This window comes from Triturus cristatus, chromosome 7 (assembly GCF_964204655.1).
Source record: "Triturus cristatus chromosome 7, aTriCri1.1, whole genome shotgun sequence".
Lineage (NCBI taxonomy): Eukaryota > Metazoa > Chordata > Amphibia > Caudata > Salamandridae > Triturus > Triturus cristatus.
Genome location: NC_140590.1, coordinates 632067531 through 632093999, shown reverse-complemented (window position 1 = coordinate 632093999; position 26469 = coordinate 632067531). Strand labels below are relative to the sequence as shown.

Sequence of the window (26469 nt, the reverse complement as noted above, 5' to 3'; positions counted from 1 at the left end):
CTGGCGCTACATTGCGGTCCCAAGAAAGCTCTGGAGCTTCCAAAAGGAACACCCCCAAGTATTTCAATCCTCCCACCGCCAGCGGAATATCCCGCGCCCACGCCCCGGGCCCCGGACATTCCCCCAGCATCCACAGCGTGGATTTGGAAGGATTCATATATAATCCCGATGTCTCTACAAAGATCTGCATGATCCGTAGGAGTCGTGGCCCCGATGCGTCTAACTCCGTAAGGAAGAACAGGACGTCATCTGCATATAATGCGATTCTGTCCGACACCTCCGGAGACCACTCGAAGCCCCGGATCTACGCATCCATACGCACCCACGCCGCCAACGGCTCCATGGCCAACGCAAACAGGTACGGGTACAGGGGGCATCCCTGTCGCGTGCCCCATTGTATGGGAAAGACAGGAGATGTCACACCCGCACCGCCGCCGCCGTCAAGTCTGTATAGAGGAGCTGGAGATAGGAAAGAAAGCTCGGACCTAGATTGAGTCGGCACAATAAGGCAAACAGATATACCCAGCTCAAGGAATCAAAGGTCCTATCCATGTCCGCCAACAGTAATGCCGCCCTCTCCCCAGTCTGCCGAACCACCGCCACGTGTGCCCGCCTTATATTGTGTCTAGTGGCCCTCTTGGGCATGAATCCCGCCTGATCTGAATGTATAAGAGTCGATATATGGGGCAGAAGACGATTAGCTAGTGCTTTGGCCAGGATCTTCGCCTCTACATTGAGGAGGGAGATAGGCCGATACGAGGCCCGTTGATCCGGGGGGCGGCCGGGCTTGAGAAAAACCACCACCTCCGCGTGTCTCCAGTCCGGGGGAAGCATGCCCCTCTCCCTGGCCTCCTCCACTACAGCTCGATAATAAGGGGCCAGTTGTATGTTATAGCGTTTGAATAATTCACTCGGAAACCCATTGGGCCCAGGCACCTTCTCTGAATTAAGTTCCCCCAAGGCCGTGCTGAGCTCTTCCTCCGTCAGCGTAAGCTCCAGACGATCCCGCACCTCATCCGATATCTGTTTAGGGGGTAGGTCAGCTAGGAATTGCTGTATGGTGGCCGCCGGCAGGCACTCCCGGGGGGCATAAAGCTCCGCGTAATAGGCAGCAAAGCTTTCGACTATAAGGAGTTGATCAGTGATCGGAGCTCCTGAATTGTCTATTAAGCCCGGAAGGGTCTGAGCGTGAAAGGCGCCCTGGCAGAGCCTGTAGAGCATCGTCCCGGACTTGTCTCCCCACTGATAAATCCTGCTACGTGTCGCCAGCCAAGTCTGGCGAGCTTCCTCCAGAAGAAGGGCTGCGCATGACTGTTGGGCCTGGAGCAGTTGCCTCACCCACAGTCTTCCTCCCTCCTCCCTAGCCTGTCGCTCGAGTGCCTCAACGGAGGCCTCCGCTCGCATCAGCTCTTCCCTGCGCTTGCGGCGGGCCGCCGAACACCAGGAAATGTCCACCCCACGTAAAGTTGGCTTCAAGGCCTCCCACAGGGATCCCACACTCGACACCGATCCCTCATTGGAAGCAAAGTAATGGGCAATAGCTTCCCTCATATGAGTACTATACGCTGCAATCTGTAGGTGCCACGGCGACAAACGCCATCAAAATGACTGCCGCCCTCTGCCTATGGCAAGCTCAAGGGACACTGGAGAATGATCCGATAGGTCGCGGGGGAGGATCTCCGCGAGTACCACTCCACTTGTCCGCGCCCGGGGAAGAAATATGTAGTCCAGTCTCGAGAAAGTGGCATGAACTGCTGAAAGATATGTGTATTCCCGCCTATCCCCGTGAATCCACCGCCAGACATCAACCCAGTCAAGACTAGTCACTAGGGAGCTGAGTTTCGTGGGGCCACCTCTCCGCTCACCAAAATCCCCCCCCCCCCCCCCCCATTCCGGTCCCTGGTCAGATCCATGACATCATTCCAGTCCCCTCCCACGATAGAGAGCATATCTGGCATGTCCGCCCAGAGGGTCAATACTCTCTCCACAAAAGACCACTATAAGGGGGGGGGGGGGGGCGTACACACTACCCAAGATCACGGGGACTTCCCCAATCGTACCCCTGATATATAGCGGCCCTGTGGGTCAATCCATTGCTGCGCGTGTACATATGAGACCCTACGATGAACCAGTATCGCTACCCCTCTGGACCCCCTCGCAAACCCCGCATGAAATATCTGGTGATACCCATATCTTTGCAAACATGGGGTCTTCGTACCCAAGAGGTGCGTCTCCTGCAGCATAAGAATATCCGCCCGAGCCCTCTTAGCCTGATGTAGTATTGCCCCTTGCTTAATTTTATCAAGTGCCCCTCTCACGTTCCAACTTAGAATTCGGAGGGTACCTGGGACTCTTGTGTCCCCCATCTGTTCGCTAGCCATTGGGAAGGAACCTCATCCCCCTCCCCCATAGAGGACTGCAGCTAGATGTAGGACCAATGTCAGAAACCCACCAGGAAAGTGCGACGCGGAACCAATAACTCTCCCCCCCCCCTACCCCCCCAACAAACCTCCCACCCCATACCTCAATAACACTGAAGCATCTGTCACGGAGGGGCAAGTACCCACCTCCCAACCGGGGAAGTGGCACCGCCCCATCCAATGGATCCCAAACTCACAGCCCATGGTCCTCAGGCCAGATCCCGACCCGGACAAGTCCGGCGGAAAACCAGCCCACACCTTCGTTCCCCCGACCATTACATCTCAAGAACTATGATGAGCACATTGGGGGCTCGAGAGACCCCCCAAAGGAACCGGATATCATTAGTCAATGTCCATGCTCCGGACCATCTCCTGCTGCGGCCCCACCTGACACGGAGCGCCTCCTGGAGTGCGACCGTCTGTCCCCCAACCGCTGCCGTCTCTTCGAGTCCTTCCGGGCCGCCTCTCCGGAGGAGGAGTCCGACTCCCTGCCAGGCAGCGTAGGCACTCGCAGCCGCACACTCGTCAGCCCACCTGAAGACCTCCTCCGGGGTATCGAAGAAGTGAGTACGGGACTGATACACCACCCGCAGGCGAGCCGGAAACAATAGAGCATATGGTAGCTTAAGGTCTCTCAGGCGGGCCTTCGCGGCCATGAAGGACTGACGCTGCTGCTGCACCTGGCGGGTATAATCGGGGAATATTAAGATGCGTACATTTTCATATTGCAGCGGCTCTTTAGCCCGGGCCTGTTTCAGAACAGCATCCCGGTCCAAATAGTTCAGGAATCTCGCTATCACAGGCCGCGATCGCGCCCCCGGCGGCGGCTTCTGCACCAGTGCTCCAAATTTTTAAACATGTTAAATACTAATCCCTACCTTCATGGTTTTTTTTTTTGCTTCATTCTCCATCTTAAATCATCCGTCACCTGTGTGAACTTTTTTTGTCTCCTCAGAGAATCTTTTTCTGTTGTGCTTTTCAGTTGCCGTAGTGCGGCTTTGTAAAATGTATCTTGTGACACAGGAAAGTAACGGAACAATGAGCATAGCATGTATTATATTTTTGTTCTGGTAAACACACAATTGAAGAATATGGCTTTTTCTGATATTGATTAGGTGATTTAAAGACGAGGTAGATTAACAGCTGCACGTTTGTGGAAACTGCATTGCTAAGGTGCTGGCTTTTCTGAGATAGGGGTATCCTGCAAATGACTTGTGGAGGCGGTGCCTCCACCTTGGACTTCATTGGATCCACTTTGATACTCTAGGGGTCTCTCGTACCGTATTCTGCGTTCTTAATGTCCTTGTTGTGGACTTGTTGGACATGGATCCGTCTGCTTTGCGTTTGAGGAATTACTTGACTTTGCGAGGCACTAATATCTAGGTGTTTCTCTAGCAGAGCTCCATTGCCTGTGATTTGAAGAAACACCCCACTGCATGTGCCAAGCATTTCATTCAAGTGTTTGAAAGCCTCAGACCTGTGTGCAGGGCCGGACTGGCCTTAGCGGGCACCGGGCAATCCCCCGGTGCGCCGCACGGGTGGGGGGCCGGTTTTGGGCCCCTGGGGGCCGTTTTTGTTACAGGGCCGTTTTTACAGCATAGCTGCAAAATCGGCCCTGTAACAAAATCGGCCAGGGCCGGTTTTGGTTCCCAGTCCGGCCCTGCCTGTCTGTCATTCTAGAATGCCCTCCAGAGGTGAAAAGTAAGCCTATGTGGAAGATGCCATCGTGGGGGCAATCCTCAAAAGACCCAATTACCACAGCTTATAGTCAAGCTGGGGGTTAATATTCTTCTGTATCTCGTAGGATCACCATAGCACATTTCATACATGGTTTATGTGGTCTCCAACAGATGCTAGGATTCATGGTGGCTACAGTAATGCAGGTGCAATCATATGCAATTGTAAGTCTGCAACCTTGTGTTCTTTCTCTTCATTCAGTTCGTTACGTCCGGGGCATACTGCACCTACTTTTGAGGTGTTTCTGATGTGTAAAATTCCTGTAGACTAACAGAAATAAATATATTGGAATCTGGATCCGAACTATTCATGTTCCATGATTGGCTCAGCCGGAAGTATAAATCCTTAGCCATCTAGTTGCTCTTCCTGACAAAGCAAGGCGATGGATTTTGTTTGGGGGGAAATTGTGTTGAATTTCTGTCTTCATCATAAGGGTAGTGAGTTGTTGCAGGGCTCTTTGGATCAACTAAGAGAAATACTCCTGTGAGGTACATCACTATTGCAGCAAAGCAATAGGGTTTAACCTAAATGGCTGCAGACCATGCCACAGTTTTTTCAGGCGGTCCGCATCCTAACTTTGCCTTACTGGAGTGAATCTGATGCCTACTAGTTCTTCCTTGCTCACTGAACATGCTAATAGTACTCTTGTGAAGAGCCAAACGAAGATGGTTTACCCCATAATTGGTTTACACTCCATATTGGCAGAATCAGCAGCTTTGGATAGAGAAACCTTACTTCTCACAAAGCACAACAAGAAGACTTCAGTCATTCACAGCTCTTGGAAAACCTCCACAACATACCAAGCAGAAAACTCCATCTCTCCCTTTGCCAAGCATCCACTTAAAGCAAAATTTGTTGTAGCATCTTTCTCACAGTGATGGAGGTCTCATATTAATTTGAGCCATCAACTGTGCAAATTGAGTGGCATGTGGAGGCCTTCTGTTGGCCGAAAGTGAATAAGTGGCAAATGCAGCACAAGTGTTGCAGGTTCCTAGTTGCCATGACTCCAGTATGAATCCAACATGAGCCTATGATTGGCGCACTATCATCACGTCAGTCATATTTTTGGAGGACACCCCATGGGCTTTAGGAAGACACCCAGAGGACCATTGTGCCTCCAAGTGCTTCCCTTTGATAGATGCTCTCTGTGTTTACTGTTGTAGTCTGCAATTTGCTTTGAAACTGTTATCTTTGCATGCTTACCATGTTACAAAGTGATCTGAAGAGGCCAACAGATCCGAGTACACCTTTCACATAAGTAACTTTACCCTTTTTGCCAATTGATGTTCTCACTGGTTGACAACTTTGTCTCTTATAATTCCTAAGTCCCATGGTGCATAATAGATGAGCAGAGGAATTCCTCTCTCCTGACTGGTCAAGAAGAGCCAATCCCTGTCAGTAATTCAAAGGTTCGGTCACAAATCTAATTAGAGAAGACAGAGTTGGTTATTAAAGTGCAGACCATAGAAAGACAGTTTAGCATGCTGGTAAAATCTTCATTCCTGGTTCCTTTTTGATTTTGAGTGCAGATGTGGGTTTCTTGTTAGCATAGCTGTTGAAGAGCAGTTTCAGGTTGACTGTTTCCATTGAAGCAGGAATAAGGTTGGTTTGCCTACCCCCTGGTCCATGTCTGCATCGTCACAGTGAGCAAAAAACGATAAACTGGAGTGCAGCCCAGATTAATCACCAGTGGATGATATTAATACAAGCATGGTATCCATCATCTCTTGATTTTTATTATCTGTCGGAGGAAACTCATAATCTAAGCATTATGTTCCTGTACTGTATGTAAGAAAGTGCCCTCTTTTTGCATGGTTGCTCCCACTTTTTGCCAAATTGTTGATGTACTTTAACTGATCTCTGTGTGCCATGCCTACAACCCACTGCCCTGGCATAGGTATGCCGCCCCTCCCGCTGGGTGCGCTATACCAGTGGTGAGGGTACAGGTGCATGAGCCCTGTACCACTACAGTGTCTAAACCAATTCTGTGATGAGGAAGTTTCCTTCTATCGGTTATTCTGTGTATCTTATAAGTAAGGTAATGCAATTTGAATCCTGATGGCGAGTCTTAATCCTGCCAATATAAACCACGTTTCTATCCTTTATTGAGTCAGTACGCCTCATGAAGGCAAGACCAAATCAATGCGGCTCCATCTGCCGTGAAAAGCATCTCCGGCGAGTACGCCCTGTCTCTCCTGACTCCGGGACCACGCTACACCGGATGGGTTTCCATCTTCACCATCAGGATTCAAATTGCATTACCTTACTTATAAGATACACAGAATAACCGATAGAAAGAAACTTCCTCATCGCAGAGAAATTTGGGACCCACTGGGTCGGAAGTATCACCAGTTGCAAGGTCCAAAGACTTACTCTACTCTATTACAGCCCTGAAGAAGTCAAGGGTTTCACACCCTATTGACGAAACACGTGTTGGCAGGCCTGTGAAGTAACTAACACACCATTAAAAAACAACACTCCAAGAAAGAACATTTTGTCTTCATCCTTAATACCTTAAATACGATTACCTTTTGTATTGTTCATTCACTCATATGCGTGTTCACGAGACCTGTTTGTAGACGGACCTTGGTCCAGAATTGAGGATTTAGGGGTTTTCCCCGCACCTGTAGCACCGCATCCACAATCCTCATTTGTGCTAACTCCACGCTACTTGGCACGTGCCACTCCATACCCTGTGATAAATAACACCCCCTATTTGTTTTTTTCCCCATTTACACTTTCCTGTGCCAGGCTTGCTTGGTTCTAAAAAATAAATAAAACTAAATATTTTTTTTAACAAACAAATTGGTCCGAGTTCAGTCTTTGAGTGTGTGACATAATTTCTTGCCTGAGTGTGTACAATAAGTGCTTAGAACTACCCTGTGATAAAGCCTTACTGCTCGCCCACACTACCACAAATAGAGAGTAAGGTATTATCTACTTTTACCTCTGCCTACCTTTGGGGTTCCACTGAACTCTGTGCACACTATACCTTACTTACAGTATATACAGAGCCAGCTTCCTACACTGTCCTGCCAAAAGCATTACATTAACATGAATTCTCACTTACATTGAAATTTGGATTCTCATTTGCTTTCAAGTTTGAAGGATATTGGTGTATATGCTGGATCTTCTTTGGGCAGCACATTGGAGTCCATAATACTGGTTTTCGGTAGAATGCTCTGTTTAGATACTCATGGTATTATTTGTTAATATACTTTACTCATTGCAGGAATCTTACAGACAAGTCATGAAAATGAGGCCGAAAGACCTTTGGAAACGATTAATGATAAAGTTTCGTGGAGAAGAGGGTTTAGATTATGGTGGTGTAGCACGGTAAGCTACATTAACCCCAAGCAGAAACTTATAAATGAATGATGGTACCAAATATTTTTTATGAATTGTCACCCTGTCTTCTGGTATTGGTTTATTCACATGGCATGGAGTTTTTTTATTGAAATATTAGTCCACCATCCCCCAAATATTACCTTGAAAATGACATAGAATAGTATTATATAATTTACAAATGAATGTAGGGATGGCAGTTAGACCAAAATGTTGCTTTAATGCCAAGAATGTAAATATAACCAGATGGGTGACTATGCAGTTGTAATGTTTGTATAATTGAATGGGGATTCCGGAGCCTTAAATTTACCAAACTGTCTAAAAAGTTGAAAAGAAGATGTGTAATTAGCTGTTAAAATAAAGAGTTAATCGAAATGCTAAGTCTGTCAGTGTTGATAGTTGTTTGACCACATGAAAACTTCTGTGTTTTAATTTCCAGAGAATGGCTTTACCTTCTGTCCCATGAAATGTTGAATCCCTACTACGGACTTTTCCAGTACTCACGAGATGATATTTATACTCTGCAAATTAACCCAGACTCTGCAGTTAACCCGGTAAGAGCGGCAGTGGCATATGAAACGCATACTTTTGCATTCTCTTATCTTCACATTTAAATTGCATAGTGTTTTAAAAACAATGTCTTTCACAATAGCAATATAACATTACTGTGATCTGCTCTCCATAATTGGCGTCATTACATGAGGATATTAAGAAGAGTATAAGCAGACTTGCTTACCCCATTTTATTATTTACCCTCACCAGGCTATTGTAGATCTATCCTCACAGGAAACCGCTTGTTTGTCTATCCCCCCAAGCCCTTTCACTGCAGTGACACAAGTCATATTGATTATTAATTTGTTCGCTTGTCATAACTATTAGGGGTAATCTGTCCTTTCAGATATTTACCTTTTTGATGGTCTTAAGAAAATTATTCTTCGAGTTCAGCAGAGATGCTCGCCTGTGCTAAAGATTGCCAATCTGAATGAGCTTGTGATGTTGTAGACTTCATCCACTCATTCCCCTCGAAAAACCAGATGACTAAGAATTGTGTGCTATCCTGGTCTGCGGTAGAGCTGCTGTCCTAGGAATTGTGACTTAGGTCCCCCTGCATCACCTAGAATATTTATGGTAAAGAGGCTAGGGAATCTGTGAGGCACTAGTGGTTACCTGCTGAATTGGTGATGAATGAAGCCTTTTATTTCTGGACTAAACCTACATTTAAATTGCACTTGGTGTGAAGTCTTTAACTGCGGAAGATATTCCACAATTTCTTTTTTAAATTTTAAAGAGCTGTTTCTTTTCACCTTTTCAAGTTGAAAGGGCTATTTGTATTCTTTTTTTTGGGGGGGGGGGGGGCAGAATCTTGCATACGTAAATATACATAGAGGGGTATTCTGTTAGTCCCCTTCAGTCATTACTATTGTAGTGTCATTCACAATTTGCTTCTGCCCACCACAGCTTACAGTCTGGGACAAGAGGTCAGCCTACTTCAGCCTCTCGCTATCGTCATTCTGATTGACCACACTTTCCTCAAACACAGTTTGAGCATTTGCCTAAAAAAGGTCCTTTCTGATAGTGGCTTCTAACTGCTGATTGCTTACCATAGACTATTCCCCAAGTTAATATTTGCAAACCAGAATTCAAGATGAGAATCTGTGTATTTTCAGAAGCTCATTCGTTGCTGTTTGGAGAAAAATGAAAATTTTCAAAATATATCTAAAGCGGATACTTCAGTTATAAATTATGAGACACTCAAGAGACTTATTACTATTATTATTACCTTTGAGCCGGGGGCATTGCAGCTATGACTGTTAAGTAGAGGCATTGCAGACTAACGAGGTTGTCATACATTAATGCTTTCAACCATGCTGATGAACTGAGGTGAACGTTGCTAGTAATCTTGCAAATGGTGGCCATTAATGTAATCTTGTCTGTTGTGCTCGCTTTTACAACATTCATAATATTAGTAGCTCAGGATTATTTTCATTGATCCTAAGTAGCTCTTATTACAGAAAAGGTTTGGAGACCCCTGATTTAAGCCTTTTGGGGAATGTCACAGACAAATGTCTGTGGTGCTTGGTGTCATCTCACAACTCCACAACCTGCAGTGAGTGCACCCAGATGCATCCAAAAGCCAGCTGGGAGCAGGAGGCACAGCGTTTCATCACCTGACAACGAACGATTCTTCATTAGTCAAATTCACGAGGATGAGGTCGTTCTCAATCCCACAACCGGTACTCTGGAGGACTTGTCGTCCAGGTCCTATTTTTCAGGTAAGTATCGCACGAAGAAAAAAGTCCGAACGAGGTTTATCCCCGTTCTGCCACTACAAGTCCCCTGGAAGGGCGCAAGGACACCGCGCCTCCAGGACCCGCTCCCGAAGTCATTTGGCCGATCAGGTCCCTGATTCTGCCCCACACTAGTCATGTTTCCAAGGTTACACCTTCTCAGATGTTTAGAAGGCGATGATGCACCTTTTTTCTCAACCAACTCCCTCGTGAGCACCTTCGGGCCTCATAGGGTCGAGCGGTCTCCGAACTGAGACCAAGCTGGTAGGACCTCCCTCTGCGCCAATTGTGTCATCTAGGTCAGTTCTCAGATCAGTGCCGGCACTGCTGTTCCAGGCTCCATGCCCCATGCAGGGGTGTGATCAAGGGCACCGGATATCCCAACTGTTCGGACATCAAGGTGGCGCAGCGGCAACCTCAGCCGAGCTCAGCACGCTTGTTCCTGTCACTAATCCTTCTGATACTGTTCCCGTTCCGCTGAGCAGGGAACAGTTTAATGATGACATTTTTGGAATGTTTTCAGATAATGGCACTTATAATGCCGGAGATTACCTCGCTGTGGTGTGTCATAACGACAGTGTGTTTGACGAGCTTCAGGAAACAAGTGCTTTAGACCCCTCCCTTGACTCAGTTTAGTTTTCTCACCCACGCCTGGCCAATGCAGAAACTGCATTGTTTGCCAGTGGCTCTACGGCCCACTATATCATTCTTGACATCCAACTTCCCACACACAAGGTCAAAATAAACTTTTTGACTCCGATCTTGCAACCAGGGTAGACCTTTTAGAACTTCTTCTGCCTTTTAATGAGGCTTTGACTGATGCCCTTTGGGGTACTTGGACTAACATTGCACTGGTGCCCTCGGTCAGCCGCCAGATTACTGACCGTCACTGCAGAGCACCGTGGGATCTGGTATTTCTCACCAAGCATCCTTTCTCTAAGAGTCTGGTGGCACAGGCTTCTGCAAGCAAATTTGAGCCCAATGTTTTCCCTTCCACCCTGCCGGATAGGGAATTCATATGCCCTTCCACCCCGCTGTATAGGGAATCCATATGCTTTGATACTTTTGAGTGCCGGGGTTTCTGATCTACAAGTCTTGCCCAACATACTGTGAATACTGCCTGTCGAACAGGTTCTCCCATGCAATGTGGGACACTGTGGCCCTAGTCTTTCCCATGTTGTCTGAGGAAGCGCGTGCTATGCTTTCCCAGGCCACGGGGGACGACCATGATGCAGCAAAGTTTGCTATCCACTTCTGTCTTGATACTACAGACTCCTTAGGCCGAGCTATTGTGACCAGTGTTGCCATCCAAAGTCATGCTTGGATGTGCTCCACCAGCTTATTGGGGGATTTCCGGTCTGCACTTATGGACCTGCCCTTTGATGGGTCCTACCTCTTCAGGAGCAAGGTTGATTCGGCGCTGGAGTGCTTCAAGGACATCTAGACACAGCGCCTTCCTTTGGATTGTCTGCTGCTCCTCGTTCGTTGACTGTGCAGTTTCGCCCTTTGTGTGACTTAAGCAGGGGGTGCCAACTTCACCAACAGACGTCCTCAGTCTTCTCCTTTAGCTGTTGCAGCCAAGGACTCCATAGGTCACCTGGATAGCAGAGGCAGCGTGCAGGTCAGTCTACCACTTCATCTCCTCCCACACCCCGAAGCCTCTTTATGTCCTTCACGACACACAACCACCCTGTCGGCTGCAGACACTGCTACTTCTTGCCAGGGTGGCAGGGCATCACCTCGGGCTAATGAGTTTTTGGAGATCGTTCGGCTGGGTTATGCCTGTCCCTTGGAAGCCCTACCACCCTTGCCACCATCCCCAGTAGGGCTGATGGAGAACAACCTGTCCCTTTTACAATAGAAAGTGCAGGCTGTTTTGGCCAAAGGAGCCATAGAGAGGGTGCCGACACCAGAAGTTGGTTGTGTTTGTTATTTTTGCTGCTTCCTGTGCCGAAAAACGTTGAAGGGCCATGTCATTTTCTAGATCTTCGCCCTCTTAATGCCTTCCTGAGGAAGGACACATTCAAGATGATCACCTTTGCTCAGGTCTTGTCTTCCCTCATTTCTGGAAACTGGATGGTATCGTTGGACTTCCATGAGGCTTATTTTCACATTCCTGTCCTGCAGGCCCACAGGTGTTACCCGAGATTCACAGTGGGCCAGTAGCATTTCCAGTTTACTGTGCTCCTTTTTGGCGCTACCAGCACCCTTTGGGTATTCACAAAAGTGATGAGGATGGTCGCAGCTCATCTGTGGAGTCCGAGGTCCTAGTCTTACCCTACCTCGACGATTTACGGTTAAAGGCAGACTCGCCCCGGGGGTCGTCACCTACCTTCAGACTATGGCGCATCTGTTCACATTGCTGGGGGTCTATATAAAATAGCCGACATCATACCCGACTCTTTCACAGATTTTTTCTTTCATCCGAGCCATTCTGGGCACAGCGCAGTTTTGCACCTATCCCCAGAGTGGAGAGTCCAGGGTATTAGGGCTATGATCCTGATATTTCAGCCTCTGTCCTGGTTCTCAGTGAGCTGGACTCTGAGGCTGCTTAGGCAGATGGTCTCCTGCATCCAACCTGGTCAAGCATGCCAGATTTCATATGCGGGCAGTTCGGTGGGATCTGCGGTCCCAGTGGCAGCAACATCAAGGGGACCTCTCCGCAGATGATAGAGAAGACTGTATAGGGTTTGCAGCGGTGGGTACAGGACTGTGATTTGGTCAGCAGCTGACCTTGATCCCTACCCCCACCCAGAGCTGACCGTGGTGACCGATGCAACACTTCTGGGTGTGGACGGCCATCTGGAAGAGGTGGATATCAGCGGCCACTGGTCTCCTGCAGAGGCTCAGCTTCACTAAAATGTTTTAAGTTATGAGCCATCCGATTGGCGTTAAAATTCTTCATGCCCTCCATTCAGGAAGGCTGGTTCAGGTATTCATGAACATATACTACCACCTATCCAGAGAAGTTGGTTGTCCAGATATGTGCATCCTTCTTATCGAAGGTGGCGACGCCTTTTCACATTGATCAAATTATTGCCCTACCAACGTTCTTCACTCCACCCCACTCCTCCTCTAAGGAGGAGCATCTCCTGAAGAGAGCTTGGTGGGAGTTCCACGATAACAGTAAAATAGCAGTATTAAAACTTCAACATTCAATTGTCCATAGGCATTCACTAGCTTTTAGCAACCTATTACCATTGTTTTTAAACATCCAAACTCCAGCCAATCAGACCGTAGACCATAGAGTCTCCTTCCCCCTGCAGGACCACCATACCTCAGATTTCTTACCGCACGTCGTGTTAGGGAGTTTCCCTGAGCTCGGCTCAGCCAGTGTTTCTACTGTTGCCCTTTTGAACTTCCAGCTAGCTGTTCATCTCTCGTACCTCATATTTTCTTCTGAGGTACAGTCCCAGAGTGTGAGTACCTATTTTTTCTTAATTATGTCAGAGTCTAAAAAAGGGTTGTTTAGACCCTGTAAGACTTGTGGAAAGCCAAGAATCTATTCTGAGTTCCCACATAAGGATTTTCTTTACTGCCTGTATCAAGACCGCAAGCCCAGAGAATGCAAGTACTTACGTACTTTCTCCACAAAAGCTCTCCAAGACCTTGAGGGTAGGCTGCTTCTCTTGCTGCAAAGGAAAAAAGAAGCAAAAGACTGAGGCTTAGGAGAAGCCTCATACCTCCTCCAGGAAAAGAAAAGAAGGGTCTTCCTCTTCACTTCAAGACCCTAAAAAATCCACTTCTTAAAGCAAAGAGGATTGAGGAGAAAAGAGGCACAAAAAGACTTTCTCGGGCCTTCTTCTCGCCAGAGGTCTGGTTTTGCTTCACTGTCCGGCACCTCATACTCCTTCCAGGGCATCCTCATCTGACAAAACCCGCTTGTCAACGGCACCGTCGACAAAGATCTCAGTCTACGGCTTCCGTCTCCTCTGAAACTGGTGCTCCATCGACGGTTTCATCAGCGACTGTGAATACGTCGATGGGCATGACGGCGGCGGCGGCTTCGTCGACAACGGCATTGGTGGTGTCACTGTCCTCGACTTCGGTTAAACGGTCTCCGTTCAGCAGGTTTGTTCACTGTCGACAACTCCTTAATGATTGCAGTTGGTTGTGCCGTCAACGACCCTGTCGACTAGTAAAAAAAGACAGTCTGCTTCTGAAGCCCATGCCTTCCTGTCTTCAGGATTTCTGAAAGATTTCTCCATTACCTCCTACTCGTCTCCTGGATTTCCAGGAATCTGAAGAGGATGGTTCTCATGGTCCTGCATATAGTCCCTCTCAACTCGGGGTTAAGTGTCACGGCTTCGGAGGAAGAAGAGGCAATGGATGATCCGTCTACTTATTTGGAGGGGATTATTGGGTGCATTTCAGAATCACTACCCTTAGAGGATCAGGAAGAACATGCTCAGTAACCCTCCATTAATATCCCTGTCATTGGTCACTTATCTTAGGTTAATGCTGAATGATTATTACAGAAGGATTCGTGAAGGGAACACTGCTCCGCAGCCACCTCCTGTTCAGGGGGCTCCAATTCTGGTGTTGCTGGCTATGCCCCTGTTGCCAAAAAGCAAGAAATTTCCGCTCCTTGCCAAGCAGGGAATCGAAGAGGTGCTATCCGAGTAGCGCAATCTGGGGTTCTATTATCACTTCTTAATAAAGAAAAAGACGGGGAAATGGAGGCAGATAATGGATCTCAGGTCGTTGGACAAGTTCATAAAATCTCAACCCTTCAGAATGTTGTCGCTCCTGGAAATTTTGCTTCTCATGGATGTGGGGGACTAAATGTCCTCCCTGGATCTTCTGACTTTTCTACGGCGAGCCAGTCACCAAGTATTCCCTTATCTGGACGACTGGTTAGTCAGGTCTCCCTCACTCCAGATTGCCAGAAGATCGACAGACGCCTGTGTTTGACTCTTTCACACCTGGGTCTCCGAATCAACCAGGAAAAGTCCTCTCTGGTTCCTTCCAGGTCAATTGTATTTATAGGAGCAAATCTAGATACCAAGCTTTCGAAAGCCTTCTCCACAAAAGAAAGGATCTTGCACCTCCAGAGGACAGTACAGTGTCTGCAAAAAAGTGTATTTCAGTAAGACATACAAATCAATGCTAGGGGTGATGTTGTCCTGTATCCCGCTGATTCTGCACTGTCGCCTAAGGATGAGGCCTCTTCAGGAGCAGCTCGACTCTCAATGGACTTAATCTCGAGGCTCATTCGAAGACATAATTTCAATCACACTCGTGATGATTTCAGCAATGTCCTGGTGGACAGTACGAGACAATCTCCCTCTCTCAAGGTCTTTTCTTCCTCACGACAAAACCAAAGTTGGTAATGATGTTGAACGCTTCCATGGACGGGTGGGGTGCCCACCTGCAAGAATTGCAGATCCACAGGAGGTGGTCGGCCCAGGAAGCACAGTGTCACATAAACCTCTTGGAACTGAAAGCAGTTTTTCTGAGCCTCCAAGCATTCCTGCCAAGGATCATAAAGTCGTCGATCCGGATTCATACAGACAACCCCACCACCATGTTCTATCTGCTGAAGCAAGGTGGGACAAGATATCATGCCCTCTCAATCTTGGCTCAGCAGATCTGGGAATGGGTGATAGCCCACGGAATATCAATACAAGTTGAACATGTGCCCGGAGTCCAAAACGATAAGGCTGTTTCCCTCAGCAGGGACACCAAGCATTGTCACGAGTGGAAGCTAAACGAGGATCAGCTACAAAGTGTTTTTCACTGCTGGGGGTTTCCAACCCTAGGTCTGTTCGCTACGTCACTCAAAAAAAAATGCTGGATGTATGCCAGCAGATTTCCCCAGCCAGGCTGTCTAGGAAACACCTTCCACTTCTCTTGGGAGGGAACATTTGCTTATGCATTCCCTCAGTTTCCTCTCATTCCAAAGGTCCTGCAAAAGATCAAACTGGAGCGTTGCCCATATAATCCTAATTGCCCCGGCGTGGGCATAAGAATATTGGTTCACAGAGCTGGATCGTCTATCAGTGTCCATCAAAGTGCACTTGGTGGCAATCTCCAGATACAGACGACGTTCTGTTTGCTTGTCTTTGTGATCTAACAGACTGATAAAAGTTCATGGAAGGACTTTTCAAGACCTCCTCCAGTGCTATAGCAATTGAATATTGTCCTGTCACAGCTTTTAAAGTCACCCTTTGAACCAATTCACAAGTGTGATTTGAAGTACCTCTCCTGGAAGATGGCCTTCCTGTTGGCCATCACGTCAACTAGACGCATTAGTGAAACTCGGGCATTCACAACGAAGGAGCTTTACCTGCAGTTTCCTCAGGATAGTCATTTTTTGTTCCAATCCATCTTTTATTCCTAAAGTACCTTCTGCATTTCATCTAAATGAGCCAGTGGTTAGCCCTCTTTCTTTTCAGCTCGATCTTCGACAGCTGAGAGAGCGCTCCATTCTCTGGGCATTAAACAATGTTTAAAGTTCTACTTGCAAAGGACTCAGCCTTTCCGAAAATCTACTCAGTTACTCATGCCTTTTCTGCCCCTAGGAAGGGTCAGGCTTTGATGCTGGCATCTATTGCTCACTGGGTCTCATCGACTATTCTATTCTGTCATGAGAGGGCTGGCCGCCCTGTGGTTTCCAAGGTCACAGCTCATTCAACATGCAAGGTGGCAGCTTCCTCTGCCCTATTTGCCGGAGTGTCCTTGCCTGATATCTGCAGGGCGGCGACGTGGACGAACATCCATACCTTCATGCAGCATTACTGCCTGGCAGAAGGTAGATGTAGCAGTTGTTCAAGCTGCTCTGCGGCGTCTATTCGCATAAGGCATGGTCTTCTTTGTGTCCTTTTTCTACTGCGTATGCTATTGTTATAAGTCCTTGATATGTATCGAATATTTACTAATTCAGGTGTGTGTGTGTGTGTGTATATATATATATATATATATATGGCCGACTGAGCAAGCAATAAACGAATTTGCACTGAATCGTGGTCCGTGCCTGCTTTTGTATCCCGGAGACTGGGGAGAGGAGTAAGCAGCAGAATCGTATATATATATATATATGTATATGTATATGTATATATATATATATATATATATATATATATTTTAAAAACCATAGGTTTCACACATGTTATAGTTAGGTGGATATTTCACTCGTAAAAAAACAATGAAATTCCCCCGTTATAGTTAGTTGAGATAACTATAACTCGCGCGCCCGCAATCCTCTGCTCATGACGTCACATATTACATCACTCATGACGTCACATATTACATCACTCATGACATGGTCAGTGGCATCACTCATGACATCATCCTTGTGATAGAGTTGCGGTCGCGCGAGTTATAGTTATCTCAACTAGCTATAACGGGGGAATTTCATTGTTTTTTTACGAGTGAAATATCCACCTAACTATAACGTGTGAAACCTATGGTTTTTTAAGTGAATTTGCAAGGTTTTTTAAATGCTAATTCCTAACTATAACGTGTGTGAAACCTTTGGTTTTTTCAGTGAATTTGTATGTTTTTTCAAATGCTAAGTTATGTATGTATTATTATTATTTTTATACATTTATTTTTCAATAAACTACGTATTAAAAAAATTTTAAAAAATTTTTTTATGGTTTTTCACGGTGCGCGAACCCCCGCGATTTAAAAAAAAAAAAAAAAATTAAATGGTTTTTTCTGCCTTCGGGGTCCTTCAGGGACCCCCTGACCAAGGCTAGGGGGTAAGGAACTCTCTACCCTGCCCCCTTTTCACGTTCGCCACCTTCCTTTTCCACTCTCGCACTGAAAACAAACAAAATGGCGGCCGACACTTTCTGATTTCGACCGATTCGAACGTTGACTTGACATGTAACAACCAATCAGAATTACGCTCACGCACGTAAGGGTGCGCGCACAGTGCGCGGCTATAGATATGTATGTGCTTTTTACTGCAATTTTCTCTGGAACTACTGAACAGATTGACTCCATATATGCAAAAGGCACATCCCTGACCTGAGGACTACCTCTCTGCCAAATTTCAAGTAATTCTGTTCAGCCGTTCGGGCTGTACCTTCGACTAAAGGTCCTATGGGAAAATGCATGGGGAAAACGCGTTTTGGGACCCCTTTTTTCTCGACCCCCACTTGACGAATCCCCCCGAGACTTTCCGGTTAGGAGCTGAGCGGAGCACCCCATTAGTTTTGAAAATTTTGCGAAGATTCGTCAACCGGCGCCAAAGTTATTCAAAATAGAATTTTGAGATTTCCTATGGAAACACGGTCCTAACTATAACTATCTACTGGCGACCGCCAATAGATAATATATATATTTTTATAGTGGTATATGCTCCTAATGATTGTTATTCGTATTTGCTTTTTGGGTCCCATGGTAGGATCGTTCACCTTACCCGTTGCCACTCACCCTTTGGTAACTGCTTGCTATTCTGATTTGCATGTGGTGCCTGGGTGAGCACCATGACTCTGAAGAGTGCGACTCCAGTCGCCAGTCCTGACGACGTAGGGGAAGTTGTATGAAGCTCATTGCGACGCAGATGTCAGTCATCAAAGTGTTCTCGTTATCCTCTGTCCCCTAAGCGGCTCTACGGACCGACCGCGCATCCTTACTAGGAGCCGTTCCCATGAGCGTCATTCTCCTTCAACGTCCAAAGGTAAGTCTCTGCGTTGGCGGACAAGGCGCCTTCCTCACCTACCGCTGGTCCCCACTGTTCTGTTGAAGGGTTGGGGCATCAGTCCACCCTGCTTCTCCCACCTATCTTGGTGCCAGGGTGTCTTTGACCCAGATGAGACAATATTCTCAAGCTCTTCCGCCCGTGGGTGCTCCCATGGGACTCAGGTCTTACTCCTGTGTGTGACACCTTAGCAACACCTGTGCACAGCCTGTTGAGGCTCCCGCCTTCGGCTTCTGGTCTGCCAACTCTGTCTGCATTGGGCTCTTGTCTGCAGGTTCCCATAGTGGTGCAGTGGACGCTGACTGACGCTCCTTCCAACTTCGAGGCATTGCCTTCTCGGCATCGACCGGGTTAGGTAATGGTGTTGGATGTAGCACCAATGGAGCTGACCATCTCAGACTCCATTCCTCTGAGTTTTCCTTCTGAGGACCATGGTCGCGGAAGCACTTCTAACGGTGTGGTGTCCCCTCCTCACATTTCGGATACAGTTCCATCACCTTTGCAGTCTAGCTGGTTACTTGTCTTGGATGATGCCAGTGGCTTAGTCTTCTCCAACTCCCTGTCTCCTCCTGGTTTGGCTACGGAAGCAAGTTCTGTTCTGGTGGACATGCTCAATTGAGTTTCGGTCGTCCTGGATTCACAACTTCCTTCTGTAGAATTGTCAACAGACCCTTTAATTGGCGTTCTACGTCCTGACCAGTCTAACGTTGAGCCTGTACTTCCTTATAGTGACTGTTTTTTCGATATCCTTTTAAGTACTTGGGCGAAATCTGAAACAGGGCTCTCCTGTCTCCTTCAACATCCCTCTATTAGGAGCTTTGTGGTTCAGGCTGCTTAAGCCACCCAAAATATTGATTTTTCTCCCTGCTGTCTCTAAGAAAAGAGAGGCTAGGAAATGTAATGCTTGTGGTAGGCGTATTTTCTCCTCTAGCTCTGCCCTGCACTCTCTGAACACTTTTTGTGTCCTCGCCCGCTTCTCTCACGCCATGTGGGCATCAGTGAAACGCCTCTTGCCTTCCCTTCCAGAAGAAGCCCGAAATGCTCTTGTTCCCCTGGTACGAGATGGGCAGCAAGCTTCCCCTCTAGCAACTGCTGTGGTATGGATACCACTGATTCTGTTCATCGGGCTTTGGCCTCCTTCACAGCTCTACGTCGGCGTGCATGGTTGCAAACTTCCAGGTTTTCAGAGGCTGTGCAAACTGCTTTTAACTGACATGCCTTTTGATGTCGCCTCCCTTTTTGGTACGCATGCCGACTCTGCTTTTATGCTGGTTCAGAGATAGTTATGGTGGTACGGAGTTTTAACTCTTGTTGAACTAGGGTTGTCGGGGGCAGTTTGTTTCCCCTTGTTTTGGTGTTCCTGCTTTCTGCAGATACTTTTCTTCTCAATTATGCTGTCAGTGACCGGTTTTATTTCCGGTCATCTGGAACATCTCTTGCAATGCGGTCTCGTTACAGTCTGTTCTACAGCTTCTTTTTGCTTGTTTGATTTTTCCTTCCCGAGTACTTACTCTGTGGTGGGTATTCGGTTTCTGTTGTGCGGATGCCTTAGAGGCACTTTGTGAGCTATCTGTGCGCTTACTATCCCTCATAGGGACTACAACTTCATCTTTTCTCTGCCCCGTAGATCCATGTGGGTGACACTGGTACCACAGGCAGGCACACACTTTCGCCTGGTTAACTTTCGTTCCGGTCTTTGACCCTCTTTGGTGTGGACCTTCTCTTTGTTCTGTTTTACTCTTTGGGACACATGGATTTTCTCCTACTCATATTTGTCTTCCTCTTGGTTCAGGCCTGGGCTCCACTTCTCTAATGCCCTTGTAGTATTGGCATGTTTTTGGCGTATTATTTCAAATTGCACCTGGGCACTGCTTTCTTGTTTAGACCCTTTTCAACTTTATCGTGCTCCTGATGCTGTTTATCCCCAGCAATCTGGTGTTCTTGTATGTTTTTACCCTTTCTGTGTTCTGGCTCCCTATTTGGGTTATGACCCTTACTGTTTCCTCCTACAGGGGGGTTTCTACATATCTGCTATTGCACCAGTGGAGTAGCTGTTGTGTCTGCTGTTCTTTCAGTTCTCTTGACCTGGGACACCAGTCCCCTTGATTGTTTGGATCCTTGTCTGGTATCCTTATTTCACAAGAGGCTGAGTTTCCCTTTCTTTCCTTCCTCCACACGCACCTTCATGGCTTCCCTTTTTCTATGGGAGAGGTTCCATTTAACCCCCTTCTTTAATTGCCATATTTCATTACTTTTTCTTGGTTTATATCCTATCTTTTCTCTAGTTTCCATGAAGCGTTGGTCACGTTTCTTACCTGTTTTCCTACTTCCAAAAGTTGGGCAATGTGTGATTGTCATAAACGACTATCTGTTGCACTTAGCTTCTGCCAGCCCATTGTTTCCCTTGGCATTTGTCGTCTTCTTCTTTTTCACGGTTGACTTTTCCGCATGCTGTTTATTCTTTGCTTCTCCTGCTACTGCCTGCAGGCATCCTTCCTCAGTTGGTGGCGTTGGTGATTGGACGGTTGCCATTGTTTTCATGAAGTGGGCAATACCTTCAGTTTCCTGCTCTTATGTGGCATTGTGTTGCAGTTTCCCAGCTTTGTCTTGGTCTCTACCTCAGTTACGGTTGTAACCTCTGCTTTTAGGATGATAAGATGTATTCACTGTTCTTCCTTGGTAACCTCTTTTTTTGGAATGTCCCTCGTTCTCAACTTTTCTTCCTCCCTCTCACTGGCGCAAGACATAAGTTACCTTTGGAGGAGTGGATATACTTTTTGCTGTGCCCTGCATGACTTGTGTGTCTACAGGAATTTCTATATTTTTTTATATGCATATTTATCCATATATTCATTTATCCTTGGATGTCTCTGCATGTATATACCTGTCTCTTGAATGGATCTCTAGTAGATGTTGTTTACTTCAGGTATATATATATATATATATGTGTGTTTTGCACATATGGTAGTCTGGCTTTTACCTACACCCTTCTTGATGACCTGGTTCAACCTTCTTGGTTGTACTTATTTATTTCCATCCTTCTCTTCATTGAGCGTCTTTGTTACATTATTACGGAAGATGCCTTGTATATCTATCAAGGTTCTCAGTATAAGAGCAGTTTCTCTTTATTGTTCTCATTTTTTTCTCTATTGTTCTATGATTGGTGTTTTTTTCTAAATCTGTTTCTCAGGATAGTTTCCTTGACGATCAGTGGGTGCTCTTAATTCGTTGTATGTTATGTCTCTGTTAGTGTGTGCCAGGATTCTATGGACTTTTGCATTCCCTGATCGCAGGATGCATCCCTTTTTTGGCTGCCTCTTTTACTGCTGCTATACCGTGTTTCTTGCCATCTTGTAGCTTTCTTCTCCCTACGGGCTTCCCATAGTCCTTCCTGGGGGATCAGTCCTTAGGTGAGAATCTTGCTTCACATGTCATTTTTTGGATAATCTTGCTCCGTTCTATCTTTTGGACTGGCTTCTCCTATTTGGGTATCTTGGTGAGGTCAGTTTGCAGCCTGTCCTCTAAAGATGGTATTGCTTGGGTATCTTATTCCACGATAAGGAATCTGCAGCTAGATGTCTCTATCAGATGGACAAATTACTTCACTTCGGTTACACGTTCTCTGGTAGAGACAGAATCTAGCCGCAGATTCCTTATCGACGCTTGCATCTACCCACTTTGCATACTGAGGGTCCTGTGGTCTCCTAAATCCCCTCTTTACTTTCTACTGCAATTCTTTCAAACTGTACTTCTTGATATAAGATATTTCCCTTTTTGGCACACGATTTCCTAGAGACGTTTCTCTAAGTGGCTCAACATTGTTGGTGCAGAAATGGTCACAAAAGAAACTGACGTCAGCATGTCGGGTAAGGGCTTAAATAGACTCCATTGATGACATAGTCAGGAGACGACGTCGCTGCGTAGTCACTCGACACCCTCTACTGATGCGCAGAGGTACTGCTGAAAACATTTCCGGATCCAATCTGGCACATGGCAAGGATTCTAAGATAAGGAATCTGGGGATATATTTTGTCTCCACCAGAACAGGTGTTACCGAGGATAAGTTACCTTCTGTGCCTGGTCAGCTGGTCAGTTATGTTTTTCAAAAACATGTTTTTACTTTTTCAGACGTGTTTTTACTTTAGTGAAAGCCAGACAGCTCCTCACACACTACCTGGATGCATCTTACATGGGTGTTACTATGGCTGCCATCTCAGAATTGACTTTACCATTTGTTATTAACAACAATTATTTTTAGCATGAACGAGGAGTGCTAATGTGAAAGATAAACTTGTCTCTGTTTCTGCTAAATCTGACAATTTTGTGTGTGTATATTTGTATCTATATCCAGGAGGTAGTTATAGATTTTCCATAGACAAAGTGTTTTTTGGTTTGCTAATAACTTCGGCGCCGTTTGATGAATATTCTCAAAATGTTGCCTACATTGTCTAGTTCTGTATGAAAAGTTTCAGGGTGATCCGTCAAGCGGGGGCCAAGAAAAAGGGTTGGGGGTCAAGAAATGTGCATTTCCCATGTAATTTCTTATAGAAATTTTAGACCCGTCTACAGCCCGAACTGCTTAATGGAATTACACCAGATTTGGCAGAAAGCTAGTCCAGAAAGTGCGCATTGTAATTTGGTGTATCTGTTCAGTTGATTTGGGGTTATTCGGGGGAAAAGATTTATAGATATCTAATGATGCAGATATATCCGTGTGGGTTCTGCGGATACCCGCAGAGAATCGGTACAAAAGCAAGGTCCGAATTGGATGGCTGCAACCTGAAAGAAAAGTTGCAGCTGCCATTTTGTTGCTTGACCCAGGGGAGGGAAAAATAAATTGTGAAAACCTGTACATGTATCCTGACCCCATAGGACACATGGGCAAGAACTGGATCCAATTTTTTTTTTTGAGGGGGCCTGAATCGGGGACCTGCAGGCGCCCAGAGACCACACTGGGCTTCAGCGGGTACCCGCGGATCCGAGTCCCAGTGTCTGGGGTTGGGTGCATGGTGGGGTGGTTGGCTGCAGGACCTAGCCACAGGCCAAGCCGTGCAGCCAACCCCCTCTAAGCATGGCTAAAGGGCAGGTGGACAAAGCAAACACAGGGAGTTGATGGACTGAGTGCTGAAACATTTCAGACACTCACCCCCAGTGTCAGATCTGGGTTAAATCCATCATCGTTCTTTAGCTCACTTTGCCACCTCAGTTCGGACCCAGCAATATGCAAATCAGTCTTGACCCTGTGCCTCATGGGAACAGTCCAGCCCGAACTGCCAAGCCAGGTCTTGCCTGAACCGGAAACAAGCATCCTAGGACCAGTTTCGTGTTAACACCCCTCATCAGCCAGACTAGCTTGAAGCCAGTGGCAAAGTGAGCAAGGGACCCACGCCTGGGCATACCCTGCCAATTTAGGGCGAACAAAGGTAACACAAGGGGATTTGGTCAGCCCTGTTTTACCCTAACAGAGGGCAAAAAAACAAGCAGGAAAGGCAAAACAAGGTGCAGAAAAGTCAAAGTAGAGCAGAAGAGGGCAAAACAGAGGGGAGAAAAATATGCAGAAAAGGCGAAAGAGGACAGAATATGAGCAGACAAGGGAAAACAGGCTAGAAAAACAAGCAGAAAAGGCAAAATGGCACAAGAGGGCAAAACAAAGGGCAGAAAATGGAGCAGAAAAGACAAAAACAGGCAGAAAGGCATAACGGAGGGCAGAAAAACGAGCAGGAAAGACCAAACAGAAAAAAGAAAAATTTGCAGAAAATGACAAAACGGGCCAAAAAAGGCAAAACCGAGCAAGAAATGAGCAGTGGAGGAACAAACAGAGGGTATCAGGTAGCATAGAATAGCGGACTGTGGGCAAGCTGGACAGGAGAACTGTTGCAGGGGAGCTGGAACGAAGACCTGCTTAATTTTTACGGGAATTTAACCTCAATGGGAGCCACATATATAAACAGGGCAGAAAAACAAGTAGAAAAGGAAACTGAGCAGAAGAGGGCAGAAAAACTAACAGAAAAGTCAAAACAGAGCAGAAGAGGACAAAACGGTGCAGAAAAATTATCAGGAAAGGCAACGCAGGGCAGAAAAACTAGCAGAAAAGGCAAAACAGCAGAAGAGGGCAAAACAGAGGACAGAAAAACGAGCAGAGAAGGCAAAACGAAGGACAGAAAAACATGCAGAAAAGGCAAAACTGAGCAAGAAATGAGCAGAGGAGGCAAAACAAAGAGTAGTGGGTAGACAGACAGCAGAGGATAGCGTACTATGGGCAAGCTGGACAGGATAACTGTTGCAGGTGGAGCTGGCACGAAGGCCTGCTTAATTGTTACGGAAATTAAACCTCAATGGCAAACACTTACATATATAAACATAGCAGGCAGGTGCACTAGGTGAAGCTCCACTTCTGTAAAAGATAAATGACCAGGACCTCCTGGGCTTGGCAAAGCAAGTGTTTTTTCACCAGTTCCACATTGAAAGACTATCTGAAATGATTTGTGGAGGTGAATGCATTGTTGATCTATTGGGGCGAAATATGTAGTGACTGTGACAAGTGGGTTCTTTCTTGTCCTCCCTTGAAATGACTACGAGTATACAAATGGACAAAATCACCTGAAGCTTCGCCCGGCCCCGTCCAACTTAGTAGAATGCAGTGGTCTTCCTGCCTTTTGCCAGAATGATGGCCCCCCCCCCCCAGCACTTTTCCTGTTGATTTTGGTGATGTGTTCTTGATGTTGAGGAATATGAGTGGATCCCCACAAAACAAAGAAGCACTTGCTTCATATTGTCATCTTCTCTATAGGAAGATTAATGTTATCACAAGTTTCTGGATAAAGATGCACGAAAAACAATCACATTCCCAAAACACACAAAGTATATTGTAACATTCCATCTTGCCTCTTTACTCAGCTGTAGTGTAAAATGGGTACTGGACATTTACCCAAGGAGGTAGCACTTAGTAATTAACCAGTAGAAATCCTCCTCTTGGATAGATATTTTATGCAGAGCTGTGGGAACTTTTTGGATAAAGGTGCAGGTGCGGTTCCGTTGTGGCTAGTCACTGACACAGCAACTGACACACCCACCAATACACCCACTCACAGTCCCACTCATACACTCACATGCACTTATAGACCCACTCAGTCGTGCACCTACCCGTAGACCCACTCAGACAATCGTGCACCCACTTACAGAACCACTCATGCACTCACTCACAGACTGGTGCATACTCATGGAGGCTCTCGCAAACCCACTCACTCTTACACCCACTCACAGACCTACTCATGCACCCACTGACAAACCGAGTGTGACCTTATGCAGCCGATCCCAGACCCACTGAGACACTCACACATCCACTGAGAAATTCATGTTCTCAGTCACACACTCATTCTCAAAGGTTACAGGTTACAGTTCGGAAATAGAATTTTTTTAAAAACTTAGAAATCCACCTAATAAACAAAGGTTACAGAGACGTTATTGTTAGGATATAACATTAAACTGTAGAAAATCACTAAAAAAACAAAAACTACAGGTACATTATAGTTGGCAAATAACATTAAAAAAACGCCGTAGACAAGCACTGGAAAAAACAAAAGTTACAGGGATGTTAACGTTCCAAAACAGAATTAAAAGAAACCTTTGAAATTCACTGAAAAAAACAAAGGTTATAAGGACGTTATAGTTGGGGTCAAATTGTACTTGTACTAAACCAGTGAAATTCAGCAGTTATATCTACCTGAGCTAACTATAACTTGTGCCCCCGCGGTGCACTGCTTATGACCTCACATATAACATCACTCATGGAATGGTCAGTAATATCACTGATGACATCTCAATTTACATCATCCATAGAACCACTCACACACTCACTCACACCCCTATACAACCTCTCATGCACCCACCCACATATTCATTCACAAACCCAAACAAGTACTCACACAGCCACTCATTCATCCATAGAGCTTCTCACTTGCTCTTACAGCCACTCACACAACCACTCTACCATACAGCTATACATACAACCAGTCACTCCCCCAAC

The 26469-nt window shown here is 46.3% G+C and overlaps 1 protein-coding gene across 1 annotated transcript in view; it reads left to right on the top strand.

The window, feature by feature from the left end:
• Positions 1-26469, top strand: part of SMURF2 (SMAD specific E3 ubiquitin protein ligase 2) — a 1110500-nt gene that overhangs the window by 830443 nt on the left and 253588 nt on the right. Inside the window, exons 12-13 of the mRNA XM_085617253.1 lie at positions 7390-7493; positions 7942-8056. Of these exons, the coding sequence (XP_085473379.1) occupies positions 7390-7493; positions 7942-8056 (219 nt within the window). The remainder of the gene's footprint in view (positions 1-7389; positions 7494-7941; positions 8057-26469) is intronic.